Source organism: Akebia trifoliata, chromosome 2 (genome assembly GCF_017979445.1).
Source record: "Akebia trifoliata isolate Shusen 1 chromosome 2, ASM1797944v1, whole genome shotgun sequence".
Classification (NCBI taxonomy): Eukaryota; Viridiplantae; Streptophyta; class Magnoliopsida; order Ranunculales; family Lardizabalaceae; genus Akebia; species Akebia trifoliata.
The window spans coordinates 9,205,263-9,223,026 of record NC_141376.1 but is presented as its reverse complement, the minus strand read 5'-3'; the positions used below and the strand labels follow the sequence as shown (position 1 = coordinate 9,223,026).

At 34.2% G+C, this 17,764-nt stretch overlaps 1 protein-coding gene across 1 annotated transcript; it reads left to right on the top strand.

Moving 5' to 3' along the window:
- The first annotated feature begins 5,321 nt into the window (after nucleotides 1-5,321).
- Nucleotides 5,322-15,839, top strand: KNAT1 (homeobox knotted-like protein). The gene is made up of 5 exons (XM_086428313.1): nucleotides 5,322-6,261; nucleotides 6,342-6,467; nucleotides 6,603-6,735; nucleotides 14,853-15,106; nucleotides 15,355-15,839. The coding sequence occupies exons 1-5, from the start codon at nucleotides 5,818-5,820 to the stop codon at nucleotides 15,556-15,558; spliced, it is 1,161 nt and encodes a 386-aa protein (XP_086284439.1). The 5' UTR covers nucleotides 5,322-5,817; the 3' UTR covers nucleotides 15,559-15,839.
- The last annotated feature ends 1,925 nt before the right edge of the window (nucleotides 15,840-17,764 follow it).

Genomic DNA, 17,764 nt, shown 5'->3' with positions numbered 1-17,764 from the left:
ATCCCATCCATCATGTTGATGGAGAATCTCAAGAAGTCCATTTTCTTTTCCTCCATCGACTTAACATGGTTCAAGGATCAAATGCAAAAACTCATAAAGATGTTATCAGAACTATATCATGATTGAAGTATTTAAAAAAAAAAAACCACACCCACAAACACTGACGGCCCATTGTATAAATCAATCTCTATTTTTTGTGTTGAATTGAAAAGAGATAGAGTCAACCCCAAGGAGTTGGCCTAGTGGTGAGGTGAACCTTGATCAACTCCTCAAGAAGAGTAGATCAAGTGTTCGAAACCCCACAAATCTATGAATTTATTGGAGTCACTTTTCAGGGGTTGAGTGACTATCGACTCAATTTGTTGTACATAGAACTTCTCGAGGAGTGGCGCGTGTGACAACGGGATTAATCCCACCCAAAGGGTGGAGATACCCACAATATAAATAAAAAAATAAAAATAAATAAAATAAATAAAAAAGGAAAAGAAAGAGATAGAGAGAGAGAGAGAGAGTCATCTCCTATAGACGAGGAAACCTACTCAATTGATTTTGGAAATTGATCAACTTCTTCTCATTTAGTAAGTATTATTTTAAATAGCTAATTTTAAAATGAACGAAGACAAGAAATCTTAGGAACATAAGAGGGATTCTCTCCATATAATGGTGTAAAATGTAAAGTTCTACATATATGAAAAGAGTCATTCTCAACTAACACCCTTTGAAATTGCATTCAACAATGTACTGACGTGGCAGTATGTAGAGAATCATAAATTGTGTAATGATGTAAGTTCAACATTTTCTATATGAAAATTCTCGGAAGGCCTAGTTAGGGCTGTTCATTCTTTCACATTGATCTGATTTTACTAGACTCTTTTTGAAACGTCCATAAGTGCAACCATATTTCTTTCTCTAATTTTAATTTGTTGAATTGTCAGAATCATTAAAACTGCAACCTCAAACAAAGTGAGTTTTTCATCAAATCAACTGATAAGATGGAAGAAGACTAACAGATATTTTAATACGAGTATAGTATCCATCATTCTCCTTGGGATTCCCAATAAAATGTATCTCCAGAAATATAATCAAGTTCCTGATCTTTAGAAAATTTGTCTATTTTCCTTTTATTCCAACAATCTGCTTAATGAACGGCTTCAAACAATATTTGACGTTAAAAATTATTTTTTAATACACCTAGACCAATCTCTAGAAATCCATTGATGATCTCTAGGAAACTAGCATATTATATTGTCTCTTTAAACATTGATTGATAGAGAGCCTCAAACGCTAGTCTTTTACAATAATTAATTTAGTGGTGCCGGAAATTGCACGTCTCTTCATGATTATTCCACGTGTTTTTCCTCCAACAGGGGATATTTATTTTAATTTTATATTCTGGCACTTAGTACTGCCAGGTGTATTTTTTTATATTATCGACTAAATAAATGCATTTATACACTTTTTGTAACATAAAGGATAATATTTAGTACATTCCTCAGCTCAACCAATAACGAGGATTATCAAAACAGAACTTCTATTGCCACATCAACTTTTGCTAACGCCTCACCAATTGGGTATAATTATTTGATGATTTACCTATGAATTTGTGTGGCATTAGCAAAAATATGTCTGATCTTCAACTTATTGCAAAAAGGACCTTTTTTTTTTCCTTAAAAACTCGATTGTGTCAACTGCTTCGACTTTTATGGTAACAATATGAATTAGGGTTGTCAATTTGGACCGTTGATATAAACCTATCAACTAAAATTTGAGTTAGGGTCTGATAACAATACCCAACTTGGTTCTGGATCCATTATCATATTGTAGATGGTTAGATAAAACAATAAATAACTAAAGTATACCATGAAACAACAAGCTTACCATCACACCTCCAACAAATTTTCAAGATTGTATACCTATTTTGATGTTTAACATCAAACTATTTTAAATTATTCATGGATTTTAAGTTTTTATCGAGTCCAAAAATAACTCAAATCAAACCCAAGCATGTCGTGGAATTTGGGTGCGGAAAATTTAGGATTGATGAGGGTTTGGGATTGGTCTAAATTAAGTTAGGATCGGATTAGGAATTGTCCAAGCCCAACCCAAATTCAGCCGTTGACAGCCCCTATTTGATGAATGGTTTTTATTTATTTATTATTATCAAATACCTTTGAATTTTTTACCAAGATGCATGGTGCTCAATCTTCAATTTATTCATCGAAGTCATTTAAATTACAATTTGATTTAGAAGATTATGTAAGAGAATTCGAAGAATCATATAAAATTATGTTGAAAACTAGTGTTGATCTTGTCATCGGAAGTTGAACATGAAATATTTTTATTCCAAAGGAATGAGGATGATTTCATATTTAATTTATTTTATCAATGTCTACTAGTAGAATGCTTGCGAGTGAAAAATAAAAGTGTGTATTAAAACACATTAGAACATTCACATTTCCTAAATAAGGGGATATGGAAGACTTCTAAATCTCTTGTTATAAACTCTTTTAAGGGTGTTTTGCTATGTTAGGATGTAAAGTTATTCTAATTTAAATGGGTGTATGCACTCTTAAAAACAGAAGTAGCATGTAAAAGCAGTCTTGTTATTTTAAAAGATTATTAATGTGGATTTGTGTCAATGGTGTTAGATCACCCTTCTTTTATTATGATAAGAAGAAGATGGTTTGTGCAAACCCATATGTAAAATAAAGGCTTATTTGTATTTTATAATATTAATTAAAGGGATTTTTAATGATTACATAATAAAAGAGATATTTTGTAATTTTAAAAATTAATTGACGGGATCACACAAATCATGGGATTGCAATTTTTTTTTTTTACTTTTGACCAAAATCACCTTGATTATATTAAATTTAATAGTTGTGATAATCTGATGCCCCCTTCTGACATACAACCCTCATGCATCCATCACTGAATCGTAAATCATTTGCCTCGGGATACACAAGAAAAAGAATTATGACAAATGTTAGCACATACCATCCTCTTTTATTCTAAATTTAAATGTGATGGGGGCGTCAGAAAATCATTATTCTAAATTTAAATGTAAAAGAGGAGGCATTTGTGAGATCCAAATGTTGGCCTCGAACACTTCTACTCGCATTTTCTTATTATAATAGTAAATATAATGACTTTTCTAAATTTGATCCACAGTTGAAGTTGTCCATTAATAGACGGTTTAGATAATATAAAAAGTATAGATTTTATAAAGATTAACACTTGCCTTATTGGGATTAGTACAATTTTCCCAGGGATACATTGCCTTCGGATCCCAATGGAGAGCCTTAATCATGAATCGAAAATAGTGTATATGACAATCTTAAATGTAGAGGTAATGAACAATGCACACTCTCTCTTTAGGGGTGCAACTTGGTTCGGTTTGAGGTCAAATTGGAACTAAATTGACTAGGTTGATTCCACTAATTAAAAACCAGAATCAAATCAAATTCCATTGGAACTAAACCAACCCAACCCAACCCAAACTAAAGTCGGTATGATTCGGTTCGGTTCTATGTGTTGCCAATATTCTATAAATTATAAGTAACATTTTTTAGTGAAAAAATAAATATAAAATTTCATAAAATAAATCATTAATCTATTCATAAAAAATCATTAGCTTATCCATAAAAGATCATTAATCTATGTCCTAATTCCTAAAATAATTTATAATAAGTATATATATATATATATTTATTGCATAAGGGCTCGATTCTCCATTTTTGTAATCCGGAACTAAACCGCAATTTGTTTCAAACCACCCCAAAGCTATCGGTTTAGTTCGATTCTTGATTTGAATCGGATCAAGTTGCACCCCTACCTCTCTTTATTAAAAACTTGAGGGTGGCACGTGCGTACACACATGTACAAAAGGACTTGTATGTATTGATAAAAGAAAATTTTTAAGATTAGATAGTAAAATAGGTACTTTCATAATTTTGAAAATTAATTAAGGTGAGCACAATTTTTTTTATATACAAAAATGACCCTTATTATATTAAATTTAAGTATAAAATTGATGGCATTTATTACCATTCAAATTTTGGTGTTGAACCACTTCTACTTCACCTACTCTCATTATATTATCTTTATCATTATGGTGTGGGAAAGTGGAGTAGAAGTGGTTTGACACCAAAATTTAGATCCCACAAATACCCCCATCTTTCATTTAAATTTGATATAATCAAAGGTCATTTTTGTCAAAAATCAAGAAAATTGCAATCCATTACCTTGCAGTTACATTCGTTTGTTTTAAAAATTACAAAAATTTATATTTTATTATGTAATCTTTAAAAATTATTTACTTAATATTTTAAATTACAAATAAGTTTTTTTAATACATATATGTTTGCATAAGAATCTCCCTTTGCTTAGACTTTTAACTTAAAGAGCTTATTTCCTTTCCTTTTGTACATTCTTTCTGTTATATATACAATTTGCTCACTTATTAAAAAAAAAAAAGTGATTTGACATCAAAATTTGAGTGATCATAAATTCCGTCAATTTTATATTTAAATTTAGAATCGTGATAATCTGACGCTCCTATCACAGAATAGTAGATCATTTACCTTGGGATATAAAAGAAAAAGATTTATGATTTTACGTATCCCAAGACAAATGATCTACAACTCTGAGATAGCAGTATAGGTAGGTGTGGATTTACATTAGGGGTTGTGGGGGTACTTGCCAACACAAGAATTTTCAAAGTCTATGGATTAGTGAGTTATTGCGGTAGATTTTAGTGACAAATAAAAAAATCAGTCATTATTAGTCACATAAATTTTTTTTTCACTTTTGGTTGTCCCTACAACTATTTTTTCTTTTATTCTTAGTTGTCCCCACAAATATTTTTTTACTCTTGGTTGGCCCCACATGGGCAAAATCCTGACTCCGCCCCTCCGGCCTAAGTTAGAGAGAAGCCTAATAAATTTAATATAATCAGTCATTTTGATAAAAAGAAAATCCATTTTTTTTTTCCAACCAACGAAATTGTAATCACTTTGCTTTGTTTTTCTAAAATTTCTAAAGTATTGTTTTTACTATCTAATCTTAAATAACTCTTTAATCAACATTTCAAATTACATGTAAGTCCTTCTGTGCGTTTCCACGTGGCACCCTCTAGTTAAAGATAAAGATAATAGATATTAAGTAGAAAGGAATACTAAATAGAAGACTACGAACAGTACGGTATGTCATCAATTTGAAAACGTAGTTTGGTATCTCTCACATATTCATCAACAGTTGCGGAGGTATAAAACGTAATCAACCCCTGAATATAATATCCAACAAAACCGGTGAAACTTTTAAAAGCATCCTTGAAACTTGAAAGAGAGAGAGGGAGGACCAATAGCCTTATCTCGAAAATCTATTTATGTAGGTTCTGTGCTTTTTCTCTACTTGAAGGAGCGTTTTGTCATCCACTTGAAGATGGAGCCATGGCCGATGAACCTTGGCGGACCAACTGAAGCTTCTTCTCCCAAATAATTAAGATCTACAAATCTCAGATAAACACCTGATATTCTTCTTCTTCTTCTTTTACAATGCTGAAGTTTCAATGCAACACAACCCATCTTGATTACCATAAGTCACCCTTTGAAATCTCATCTTTACCCGTCCAATTCTCTTCCTTTATTAGATCAAATTCATCTCTAATTATCATCACTTCTTCTGCAAACCCATCTACCTGAAACTCAAAGGCAGCATATCAGTACCAGTGTTTCTCTCTATCTCTTTCTTTTAGGGTTTTATAGAATTTTTTTTTCTCAATTGAATTTAGGGTTTTAGGTTTTCAGTTGTTGAGAAATGGAGGACTATTCTCAACTAAGTGAGAATACATCTACATGGGGGAGTTTCTTATATGCTGCGCCTGCTGTTGCACCCAATTCTTCTTCTACTTCTGTTTATGGGAGAAGCAACAACGGTGGGTCTAACGTTAATAACCATCAACAACAACCACCACCACATCTACCAATCAATACCTTTCATCTTCAATCTGGAGAGTCTTTTCTCTCTGAAGCACCTCCGATTGTGAAGACTGAAGCTAGTTCTTCTCATCAAGTTCAAGAATTTCATTATTCTTTATTGAGAGGTGAACATCAAACAGTGCATCACCATGATCATGATCATCAACAACAACATCAACAAGGAGGGAATGGAAGCTCAAACGAAGTTGAAGCCATTAAGGCTAAGATCATCGCTCACCCTCGCTACTCTAACCTTTTGGAAGCTTATATGGATTGCCAAAAGGTATAACTCAAAGACTTGGTCTCTCTCCCCCTCTCTCTCATTTTCTTTATTTTGTTGTTGTTGACTTGTTGTTGACACAGGTGGGAGCACCAGCAGAAGTAGTGAATAGGCTCACAGATGTTAGGCGGGAGTTCGAGACGCGACAGAAATCTTCGGTGACTTGCGGAGATGATCCCTCAAAAGACCCAGAACTTGATAAATTCATGGTGATTGTAGTACTAATGAAGGCTTTTTAAAACTGGAATACTGAATTATGTGTTTTTTTCCCTTCAATTTTGCTCATTATCTCTAGGGTATTTTCATTTTTTTATAGTTTTTTAATTCTTTAAGTTAATTTTTAGGAAGCTTACTACGATATGTTGGTGAAATATCGAGAGGAGTTAACAAGGCCTTTACAAGAGGCGATGGAGTTCATGCGGCGTGTTGAAGCTCAGCTTAAAACTCTTAGTAATGGACCCCTACGGATCTTTACAGGTATCACTCTCACTCTCACACTCACACATACTCGTTAAATGATGCAAGATGAGAGAGAGATGGAACTGGACCTGGTTTGAGTTGTAAAATCTATGTTGCAGAGAGATGGGTTTGCTTATCCATGTTTTTATTGATTTTTTTTTAAATTTTTTTTATATAAATAAGATACGGTTAATTGAACCCATGGATCAATCCGTAGATCTTTAAATCTTCCATTACTTTTCTCGTTTCTAACGAGGAAATCGTTGACCGAGTGATTAACTAAAAACGCATAAGTCGGAATAATTTGGGTGTAGCGAAAAAAAATGTGGTGAGAGAGAGAGAGAGAGAGAGAGAGAGAGAGTTTTTATGTGTCAGCACTCAGATAGAAATCGATCAGAGATTATCAATGTTTATTTTCATCATTATTTTCTTGGTTAGAGCGTTTTATCCATTTTCTTTCTTTTAGATTTAAAAGAGAATGAGAGATTTTATTTTTAAGAAGAAAATGAATCAAATCTTTACCATAGTCTCGTGATGACTGATTGGGGAAATTCCCTCTCTCTCTCACAGTAGGGTTCCAACTTCCAACCACTTCTCCTACCTCTCTCTCTCTCTCTCTCTATATCATAAATCTGCACTCGCTAACTATGGGCACACCTCGTGGGAAGGAAGACATCATCATCTTTGTCGTCATTCCCCGTGTTGGGTCTTTTTTTAGTTTAATTTGTTAATCTATGTAGAACCTCGGATGCTGTTCAAATCGGTCCGACCATCGTGTCAGTTTTGTTTCCATTATTTTTTAACGCATAAATATATATAGGAAAATCCTGGGGGGGGGGGGACTTTGTTTTTCACCTGAGAGAGAGAGAGAGAGAGAGAGAGAGAGAGAGAGAGATTGCTGTTCTAATGTGGTAAATAGATCTAGGAGCATTGCTATACTACTTGGGACTACTCCCTTTTAATACAAATTGCCTACGCCGCTCCCTAAAGTTGAAAGCTTCGGTTTGGAAGAAAAAGTTGGATTTGATTTTGATTTTTTCAGTGTAGATTAACTTTCTTGGTTTGAATAGTAGACTCCTATTGCCAAAACAAGACATTTATGACATTTTATAAAATGATTTTTTTTTCTTTTTTAATTCTGTGAATTTCATTATAGTATTGTTGCTTTGATCAGATCAAGGATTGTGGAATTCTGTTTACTTACCGTAAGAGAGTTTTTAATTATAATCTGTAATCATTTCTAGTAGATAAAAAACTATTATAAATAAATATGGATGATCTTTCAATTTTAAATTTCATCTTTATGTTTAGTTTTGGGTAGACATTGCAAATGATTGATGTATATTGATGGGGAATGATGATGTTCAACTTTTTCTATCAAAGTGCTTAGATTTATTTGTATATTTTAATTAGTGATTGATGCCTACCAACAATCTTGCCAAGTTTGGCTCACCTGATTACCTGGCTATTGGCATATTAAATTCTCTTGATGTCCCTTCTTTATTGAATTGTCAAAAAGTTTAGAAATTTATTTGGTTGTGGGTAAGATGGTGTTTGGTGGTAATAGAGCATATGATCTATATAATATGATCCATTAGATTCCCTAATCATTAGGCTGTATCTCATCACCAACATGGAAGGCTGTTTTTAGATTTTAGATAAGATATTTAGTAGGGCCACTAGTATCAATAAGTAATATTTTCTAATCTGGTTTGACACAATTAGTATTTCTAAACCATGAATATTCTAAGTTAAGTAGAATTATTTATTTATTTTTTGGTTCTTGGAATTCGATATTTAAACTCTATATAGGGTTCATTTGTTATCTCTAAATTCAATAAGGCTCTTTTCTTAACATTAACCATTTTGAACTCTTGTATTATTTATTCTATTAGGAGCTTTCCCTAAAGAATAGTTATTTACATGTAAAGCTTTGCTTTTACAAAGTCTTAAGAACTTTTCTAACCTCAAACGGTGTTGATTCAAAACATTAAAATTATGGCTATGATGGTCAGATAAACATTCGTTTTGTCGGGATCAATACATGTTTCCCAGAGAGCCGTTTCATTTGGGAATCCCTAGGAATATTGTCCTATCTCAATGGTTCATTTGATGGATAACCTCCAATGTCATTCGAGTATAGTATTTTCCAAGTTGGTAATCAAACAAATTTTACTGAGGCTAGATTGCAACATATGGAACCAAACCTAGATTTTTGTGAGCTCTTTTTTACTCTTCCTTTTTTTTTTTTTTTAAATTCTTTTCATTTTGTCAGAGTGCCTTGCTTTTTTGTGAGAAATTGATGATGGTACTTTGAGATGGAGTTTTCCTTCACCATTTTAATTGTAAGCATAGCTTCTACAACATGGCTCTTTCACTTTTTTTTTTATCAGATGGTCTCTTTGAGGTTCAATCCTCACAACTCCCTATTGTGGAAGAGCCAATCTATACTTGTTCTTAAAGAGAAAATAGTGAATAGGTTTGTTGATGGAAACACTCCTTCCCCTCATATGTTACTTACATTCAAAGCCTGCCAAAACCAAAACAAAAACAAAAAAAACTTGGAAAATCTCCATTGTGAGATAGCACAGACCAAATAGTTTGACCATAACTAATTCAACATTAAATCAGAAAGCTCTAATCCAGTCAAATAGATTGATAACGCCTTGAGAAGTCAGGTTGGGAATTGAAATTTTTTTGCTTGGTCGTCAAAGACCATATAATTACAATGCCACCACAAAATTCAAGAATGCATACATGGAAATGTATTCATCTCAAAGTAGATATCTAATTAATTCAATAATTTATGTGGTGCTCTCGACCTATAGAATGGTATTTCCTTTATGTGGATTGTTTTTATTTGGTGTTCTAAGGTCTTGGTCGGTACTATAAGACTTCGTCACTCCCATGCCTGGTAAAGCACTAATTCTAATGCATATTGTACTTGTGCCCAATTTTTTGAGTCAAGAGTTATGTCTCAACTCCATGAAGCCAAGGCATCCTCATTGAGATAGCCTTCATTGGGCAACATAATGGAAACAGCTATCAACATTATGATCGGAGAAAAGGAATAATATTTGGAGCCACGATCAATACAATAAATCAAGACAGCCTAATGACTCCAAGATATGTCTCATACAGGTCAAGGTCCACTATATTCTATGAATTAGCCTCAACATGTTCCTCACATTTGACAAATTTTCAATTATGATTGAGAAGGAATGTTCATTGTTAGATTAGAGGAAAGGTATTAATCATGCCTACCAAAGGCATTTGCTACCATGACAGTTATAAACCCTATTGATCCTTAGTTGTACCTAGATACTAGAGCTACTTCCCATGACAAATAACGCAGGGAAATTCCCATCTCTTGAAATATATTTTTTAACGTCAAAGTGATTATGGGTAATTAAAAAAAAACATTGCCTCTCACTCGTATATGTTTCGTGCCCTTAAATGTAAATTTTTATTCAATTGATCTGCATATTGATTTATCGGATCTTCACATTCGAAAATCCTCTCTGTTAGTCATCTTACTAAAGATTTCGATTGCATATTTACATTATCACCCACTGGTCTTTTAATCAAGGAGTATATGATAGGTAGGATACCATGGACATGTACTAGATGGTTACACCTCAATCACAACATAGATAAGCACGCCTTTCATTTAGCTCCATCAATGTAAATGCCATTTCCATACAACGGAACCACGATTAGGCAATCCTTCTATGACTATTTTGACAAACTAAAAAAATTAACATTCACATGCTAAGAATCTAATAATCATCCCAGCTCAATTTGTGGTAGCTGTCAGGTAGGAAAAAAAAGTAGTTGTGTTCCTTTTTATTTAAAGATAAGGATGTGTTGAGCCATTGAGTAAAAGGTACTGTAATATTTGGAGTCCCATCTCCAGTTCTTTCAGTTTCTGATTTTCACTATTTTGTTATACCTATTGATGATTTTTTGCTATTGTCCTTGGTTTAATCCCTTGAGAGAGTGTTAAAAAAATTTCCTTGTTACCTACATTTCTGCTAAGCAAGCAAAGAGGGATATATTAATTTAAAATATTACACTGGTAATTCCCAGATTAGTTTACAACTCTAACCATTGGGAGTTCAAGTTTGTCACTCGACAATGTTTTTCTAGCCAAACCAGGTAAACTGACCCGGCATTGAAAATTCAAGATAACTGACATTCTAGGGAAAAGTTTGCCAAAGTGTCTGCCACCATATTCCCCTCTCTTCTTGTGTGCTGAAGTCTCAAGTTACATCTTGACAAAGCTGATAATATTTCCACCTTCCACTATCGAGGTGCCAAGGTAATCTGCTGCCTCAGATTAAATATTTTAAGTGTTTTGGCCAGCGCTCTAATTTCAGCTGCATTATTTGTGCCATTCCTGAAAAACCAGCAACCAGCCTTCAAAAAATATCCATTTTCGTTTTGAAGAATAGCACCTCCTGCTGATAGATCTGGATTTGATTTGGAGGCACCATCCACATTGAGTTTGAGCCACCCCAAGGGAGGTTTAATCCAGTATACCGAATGATTTGAAATGAAAATGTTTCTTTTTGGTGTGATGGAATTGAAGAATTTTCTGGAACAACTTTCCTTCATCTTCTTGATAAATGTTGAATTCTTAAACAAATTTCTTATCTTCACACATAAACCCATAATGGGAGACCTAAATGGAAACATCATCACATCAATGAAACCTGCCTCATTGTAATGTTTCATTGCATATAATGCCATCAAGATTTTTGGTAGAAATCTTCTCCTTCGAAGTCTACATCATCGATTGTCTACCAACTACCACTCTTCAGATTCTTAATCCTACAATCTAATTTTAGTTAAGAAATCAAATTTCACCTAGTGTATATTTCTTGATACCTCAGTTTTTATGGAAATATTTTTCCATTTTCTTGTATTGCCTCCCCATCTTCATTATTAAATAATAAAATATGCTTCTTGGATCCCATTCCACGACATTTTCCTCCTTATACTGATGTCTATGACGTAGATATTCATAGAAGTTATCACATAGAGTAGCCATTCGGACGTAAGAATGGAATAGTGATTGCATGGGATGGACTTCTCCATGAGCCTCTACTTGTTAGGCTCATTACCTGATCTACTATTCTGGAACCATCCAATGAAAGCTCCTTGACCAATGTACCTTCCTTGAATAAGGACTTCTCACCGCCTTCAGATCCAACAACGCAGATGTCCCTTAAAGGATCCATAGTACATTAGCTTCATAGCATCACTCATGATCATGTCTTGCTGGATCACTTGTACAACCACATAATACCCACATGCTCGTTCACCATTGATGTTTTGATATTAGTTGATCACATTATACTAGTAGTCATACCATCCTCACTCAGTCCAAGTCTTGCCATCAACTTGTGGAACTATTTCACACTTATCATCTTCTTATTTCTTGTCCTATCACATGTTCCTTTCTTTCTCCTAGTTAGCTCTCATTGCATGTTCACCACATTGAATGTTTTTGGTTGTAAAATGAATTCACAAAATGGAACTTCTCCTCAGTGGATTCTTTGATTGCTAAAATGCTCACCTTGTAGGAAAAGGTTAGAAACCCAATTTAAAGAGAACGATTTTTTCGAGACCTTCAGTCCGGTTGTCAAACCAGCCACTTCATCACAAATAAATGTAGAGAATGTATTTTCCTAGATGGGTCAGTCACTTGGGTGCATTGATCCTAGATGTTCACAAGATGCTTGTTATCTCAACCATGCTATCTATGTCCTTAAACAAGCCCTTATAGCATGGTTCAAATGTTTCAAAACGTTACATGATAGCAAGTAATGTATCATCTTCTTGTGTACTCTTTGTTATCTTTTACAACTATGCATATGCATGTTAATGAGGCTATAGTGGTGAATTATATTGTGTCATACCTGTTCTACTCTAAGTTACCAAATCCATTCCTACCATGCAAAACCGCAAATAAATATGAGTCAAACCAATTGGTGTACAGTTTGTTTTGGGTTCATGGATATAACAAACCTTGTACTGCCATATTTGCGAACCCAAACGTTAAGGTTCGCTGAATTTTTTGATTGGGTTCAGCGAACAAAATTTTATATATTCAAGTCTAACTGAAATGTGAAATTACAATGTATTTACTCGAGAAATTCAATAACGTCTCAATGCAAGCCATCATTGATGAAGAGGTTTTTTTATTTTTTATCCGTAAGCTGGGGTTGTAGGGACCCCACCCTTTCTATCAAAAAAACTAACGAGAATACAAGGAAATTTGATCTTTTGCTACCAATTAATCATTTGGTTCTCTTTGCATGCTTTTTAGAATATGAATGCTTGATTAGAGAAGCAACTAAAGGGACCTTATATTACGTCTCTATGCTTTCCTTCTCATAGTCATTTTCAATCACTCCATAAACTTTAGTTTTTCTTGAAAACACAAGGTTCATCATTGATGAAGTGTTGCTTTTTTTTATTTTTTTCTGTCATCTTCTAGTCATCACCAGTTGAGCATTTACTCTTTTGCACACTTTTTAGAATATGAATGCTTGATTATCATATTTTTGAGTACACTTAGACTTGACAAGTCAATGGATTCCAGATGTAATACTCTTTTGGGTACATGTATGCAACTAGGTTGGGACATTTGTCTTATAATTAACTCACTTTGTGTCTTATAATTTGCTTTCATTACGTAAGGATTATTTTGTTAAATTAAGTAGTAATAATATAATAATTTAAAGCAACTAGGTTGGGACATGTGGAATCCAGCAGACTTTTGCAACTCAAGATGTTAGGGTTCATCCTTCAAAGGGCCATGGTTATCGATTGGGATCTCCATCACACAGGATGCATAGGCTAAAAATAGGGAACTGGATTGGTTGTTGGGTGACCAATCAACATCGCTTACCCATATGTCATGGAGAAACCCACTCCTACTGGGTTTTGGGTTTTTGGGTTGAGGTTCTACCATAAATAAAGGGAGAGGGACTGAGAGGCTTAAGAAAATTAAATTCACAAATATGTTCTAATGAGCCTTCCATATGGGTTTTGGTTCTGGTTACTCCTATTAATTGGACTTGAATCTGGTAGGAGTAGTTCACGCAATTGGCAGTTGTCTCCAGCATTTGGAGTGGGCTTCACCAGGAGATCGATCAAGATGTAGTGAGTTAGTGTTTTGAGTGTTTGGAATGCTGGTGAACCGGGTCTCAGTTCATAACAGTCAGTATCTGACTTAAAGATTCTCGGGGCTTGCTTTGTCACGGTTACAACACTACGTGAAAACTGGAAAATTCGACATAAAAAATTGATGGCCAAGGCCCACGGATTTTAGAAACTGAATTTTTACGGTTTAAGACTGTCGAAATTCTTGATGTTCCCAGATTTGTCGGCTTAGAGTTATTGAATTTCTCTCATCCTTCATTAATTTGACAATTTTGGTCCGTCGAAAAAAATAATTTTGACAATGAAAAATTCGACGCCAATTCGACCTCTTGGTCTGTTGAATTTTATGAAATTTGACGGCCCAAGACGTCAAATTTGGGCTTTTTTCACATTGTGCAACACAGATGACATTTGGTTTTTTTACTAAATCTGTACTTCAGATTCTTAAACTATTATTGCTGACTAGTACGAGCCCCCCTCATTGATTTAGGAGCTTTTCATCATCTGAAAACTTTTCACTTCCATCTTGTGTGGCTTGGTCTCCCTTGTAACTAAGTCATAATTAAGAATGTCTATACATATATGCATGTCATATCGTCTACGTGATCTCCTCCCATTAGACGGTCAATCTCATCTTGTTGATCAAACCTCAATATACATTATTCCTAAAGAAGTTTGATCATTGATGATAAAAGTTTTCCTATGATCTTTTTCCATATATGTTTGCACTCTTGTCAAATATGATACGTCATCTGTTAATTAATTTGTGTGATGTATTACTAACAGACTGGAAACAGACAAATCCAAGAAAACAGCAATATTCATGTCAGGAATGGGGGTTTTGAATTTAAAGCTTTCTTACTACATTCTTTAAAGTTTAGGACAACATTGCTTGGCTACTGCAACAGTTTTATCTGTTTTTTTTATATTATCTTTTTAATGATATTAAATCGACCGTGTAGAGGGAAAGAGTGAGGGGTTCGGTTCCTCAGAAGATGATCAAGAAAACAGTGGGGGAGAAATGGAATTACCTGAAATCGATCCGCGTTCTGAAGACAGAGATCTTAAGAACCACCTATTGAAAAAGTACAGTGGTTACTTAAGCAGCCTTAAGCAAGAGCTTTCCAAGAAAAAGAAGAAAGGGAAGTTGCCCAAGGATGCCAGGCAGAAGCTTCTCAATTGGTGGGAATTGCACTACAAATGGCCATATCCGTCGGTAAGTAAATCCTATTCTTTGTTTTTTTTTACCTTTATTAGTAAAGCAAGTTAGTGATTAGTAACTTGTAGGTGTGAGGCGGGTTTTGAACCCAAGTCATGGTATCAACACTGACAGACTTTAACCAACTTAACAAGTTGGCAAACTTTCACTTGTGGGATTATTCATGATAAAACTACTTGAGCATGCAAATGATATTTCTTTTCTCCTGAATATTATCATTATTCCCTGCATGATCAATAAAACAGGAGACAGAAAAAGTGGCTTTGGCAACATCAACTGGTTTAGATCAGAAACAAATAAATAATTGGTTCATAAACCAAAGGAAACGACATTGGAAGCCTTCGGAAGACATGCAATTTGTGGTGATGGATGGGCTTCATCACCAGAATGCAGCTCTCTATATGGATGGTCACTTCATGGGTGATGGCAATTACCGGCTCGGTCCATGAACACCAGCTGACTGGGTGCGGGTAAGCAGGATTATCTTATTGCTTCTCATGTTTGTGCTATAGATAATATTGAGTTTTTCTGTCTGGCTTGTTTCATGAATGATAAAACTCCTACTCCTATATATGATTGTTATTGCAATTAATATCTGGGCATATTATTCCTTAATGGTTTTATTGTATTCATGTCTCGAGCCCTCTTTCTTTCGCGGGGTCTGGGTCATATTAGTATGGGCATGTATTCATCCTCAATTGTATGTAGTATTGGAATCTCTAATTGCAACATGGAGAAAGTATAGTTTCATACACTGTTCTCTCTTTAGTAGTATAGTGTTATGGTCTGCCCTACAACCTGAGGTTTCTCATCTCCATCAGTTTTTGGAGAAGTAATTACCTCTAGACGATCCCATAGAGTGCTAGATAGTGGATGGCACATCGGCACTCTGGATGAATTTAGAGGATAGTGGAGAAATCAAGATCCAGGGTTTAGATACATTGTGGCTGTTTCTTGGGCCCACCTTCCCATTATGAGGAGACTGGTGCCAATGGTAACAGTTTGCCAAAATTAGACATTGGTTCACAAAAGAGTGGGTGAAACATTCATAAGTGTACTAGAGTTTCATGTAGCAAAAACTTGATTTTGTAATTGATAATGGAACTTTAGAGCCTATTTGATTTGAGGAATTGTACAGGTTCAACGCTCTCAAGTTTCAACTTCTGAAAATTTAGAGTTGATTATATCAATAAGAATTGATTATCCTGAAGTTATATAGAACTCCCAACTCTAGTTCTTTGTATATTTAGATTGGATGGTGTAGATCCTTCAATAGGTTTTGTGATCGACCAAAATCAAGTGGTATGCATCAATAGGCCAAGTATGATTTTTTTTTTCTTCTCCTCTATTTGTTGTTTGTGGAATAAAAGATGTTTGGCAGTGGTTGGATTCGGGTTCGTATCAGTATATCTAGGGGAGGAGGGGATAAGGAGTTTTGGGACTCCTTGAAAAATGAGAGTTACAAAGAATTGGAGACTTTCAACTTTTTAATGTTGCACTTCTTGAAAACACATGGACCTAGTAACTTTTGTGAATTATTAACTTTTACCTCCCATTCTCTGTGACTGCAATGTCATGCTCGAATTTCTAAGATCCGTGACTCAGTCCATGATCCGTGACCAAACCTGATGATCCAGAACCGGAAGTGATTTGAATAGAAAAGGTGATTGTCTTTACCTAACTAATTAATATTAAACATATAAAAAGGGTGTTTAGTGAAGAAAAATGTATGCAACATTAAGTATTTCTTGAGTAATCTGGGTTCAATCACCGTTACTGTCTTTAGTTTTTTAATTTTGACAGAATTTTATGTTGTTATAGATCTTTTTTATCTTTTTCGTCGACAAACTATTCAGAAATTTCAGGAACGCACATTAATCGGAAAATCATAAAACATTATGTTGTACTCTTGGATGCCGCGGTTCATAATTTTGTTAATTTAAATTAGGAATATTAGAAGAAAGGAAATATCTCATTAAAATTTGACACCTCAAGCATTTAAAACGAAATAAAATAGAATTTTCGTTCTAAATATTTGGGCTGTGAGCAAAAAATCACTGAAGTCTTCAATGTTAGCATCAAGTACCAAGAAGAGAAAGTGATGAAAAAAAATCGATTTGAAGAAGGATTTTTTTATTTTTATTTTTATGGGAATGCCTAACCATCCTTTCCTTATGGAGCTCTCTCTTGATGATATTAGATACGGTGGTGTCATGTGTCACTCTCTCATGTCTCTCAACTCAACCCTAGACCACCTTCCTCTCTAGATCACCTACCCTTGACTATTTAGAAAAAAACTTTTTCAAGAGACTGATTCTATTCCTATTCCAAATTTCTTATCTTTAGAAGTTACTAAATAGCATAAGCTTAAGATGGAAGGAATGGAAATTCAATTTGAAAACTAACCATTTTAAGAGTCATTCCTTCAATAATTTCAAAGAATGAAAAGTTGTTTCAAGTTTTGAAAAGACTATTATATGACGTTTAAGTAGGAGGTACATTCTCTTATCAAACGAGCCTATCAATTTAATCAAGGTGGACACCTCTCTTACCTTAAATTAAATTTGAATAAAAAAAATTTACACTCATGTCCTCTCTCATTTCTTAATCTACTCCTCACCAATTAAATGCCTTGAGAGTTCAAGAAAGTGGACC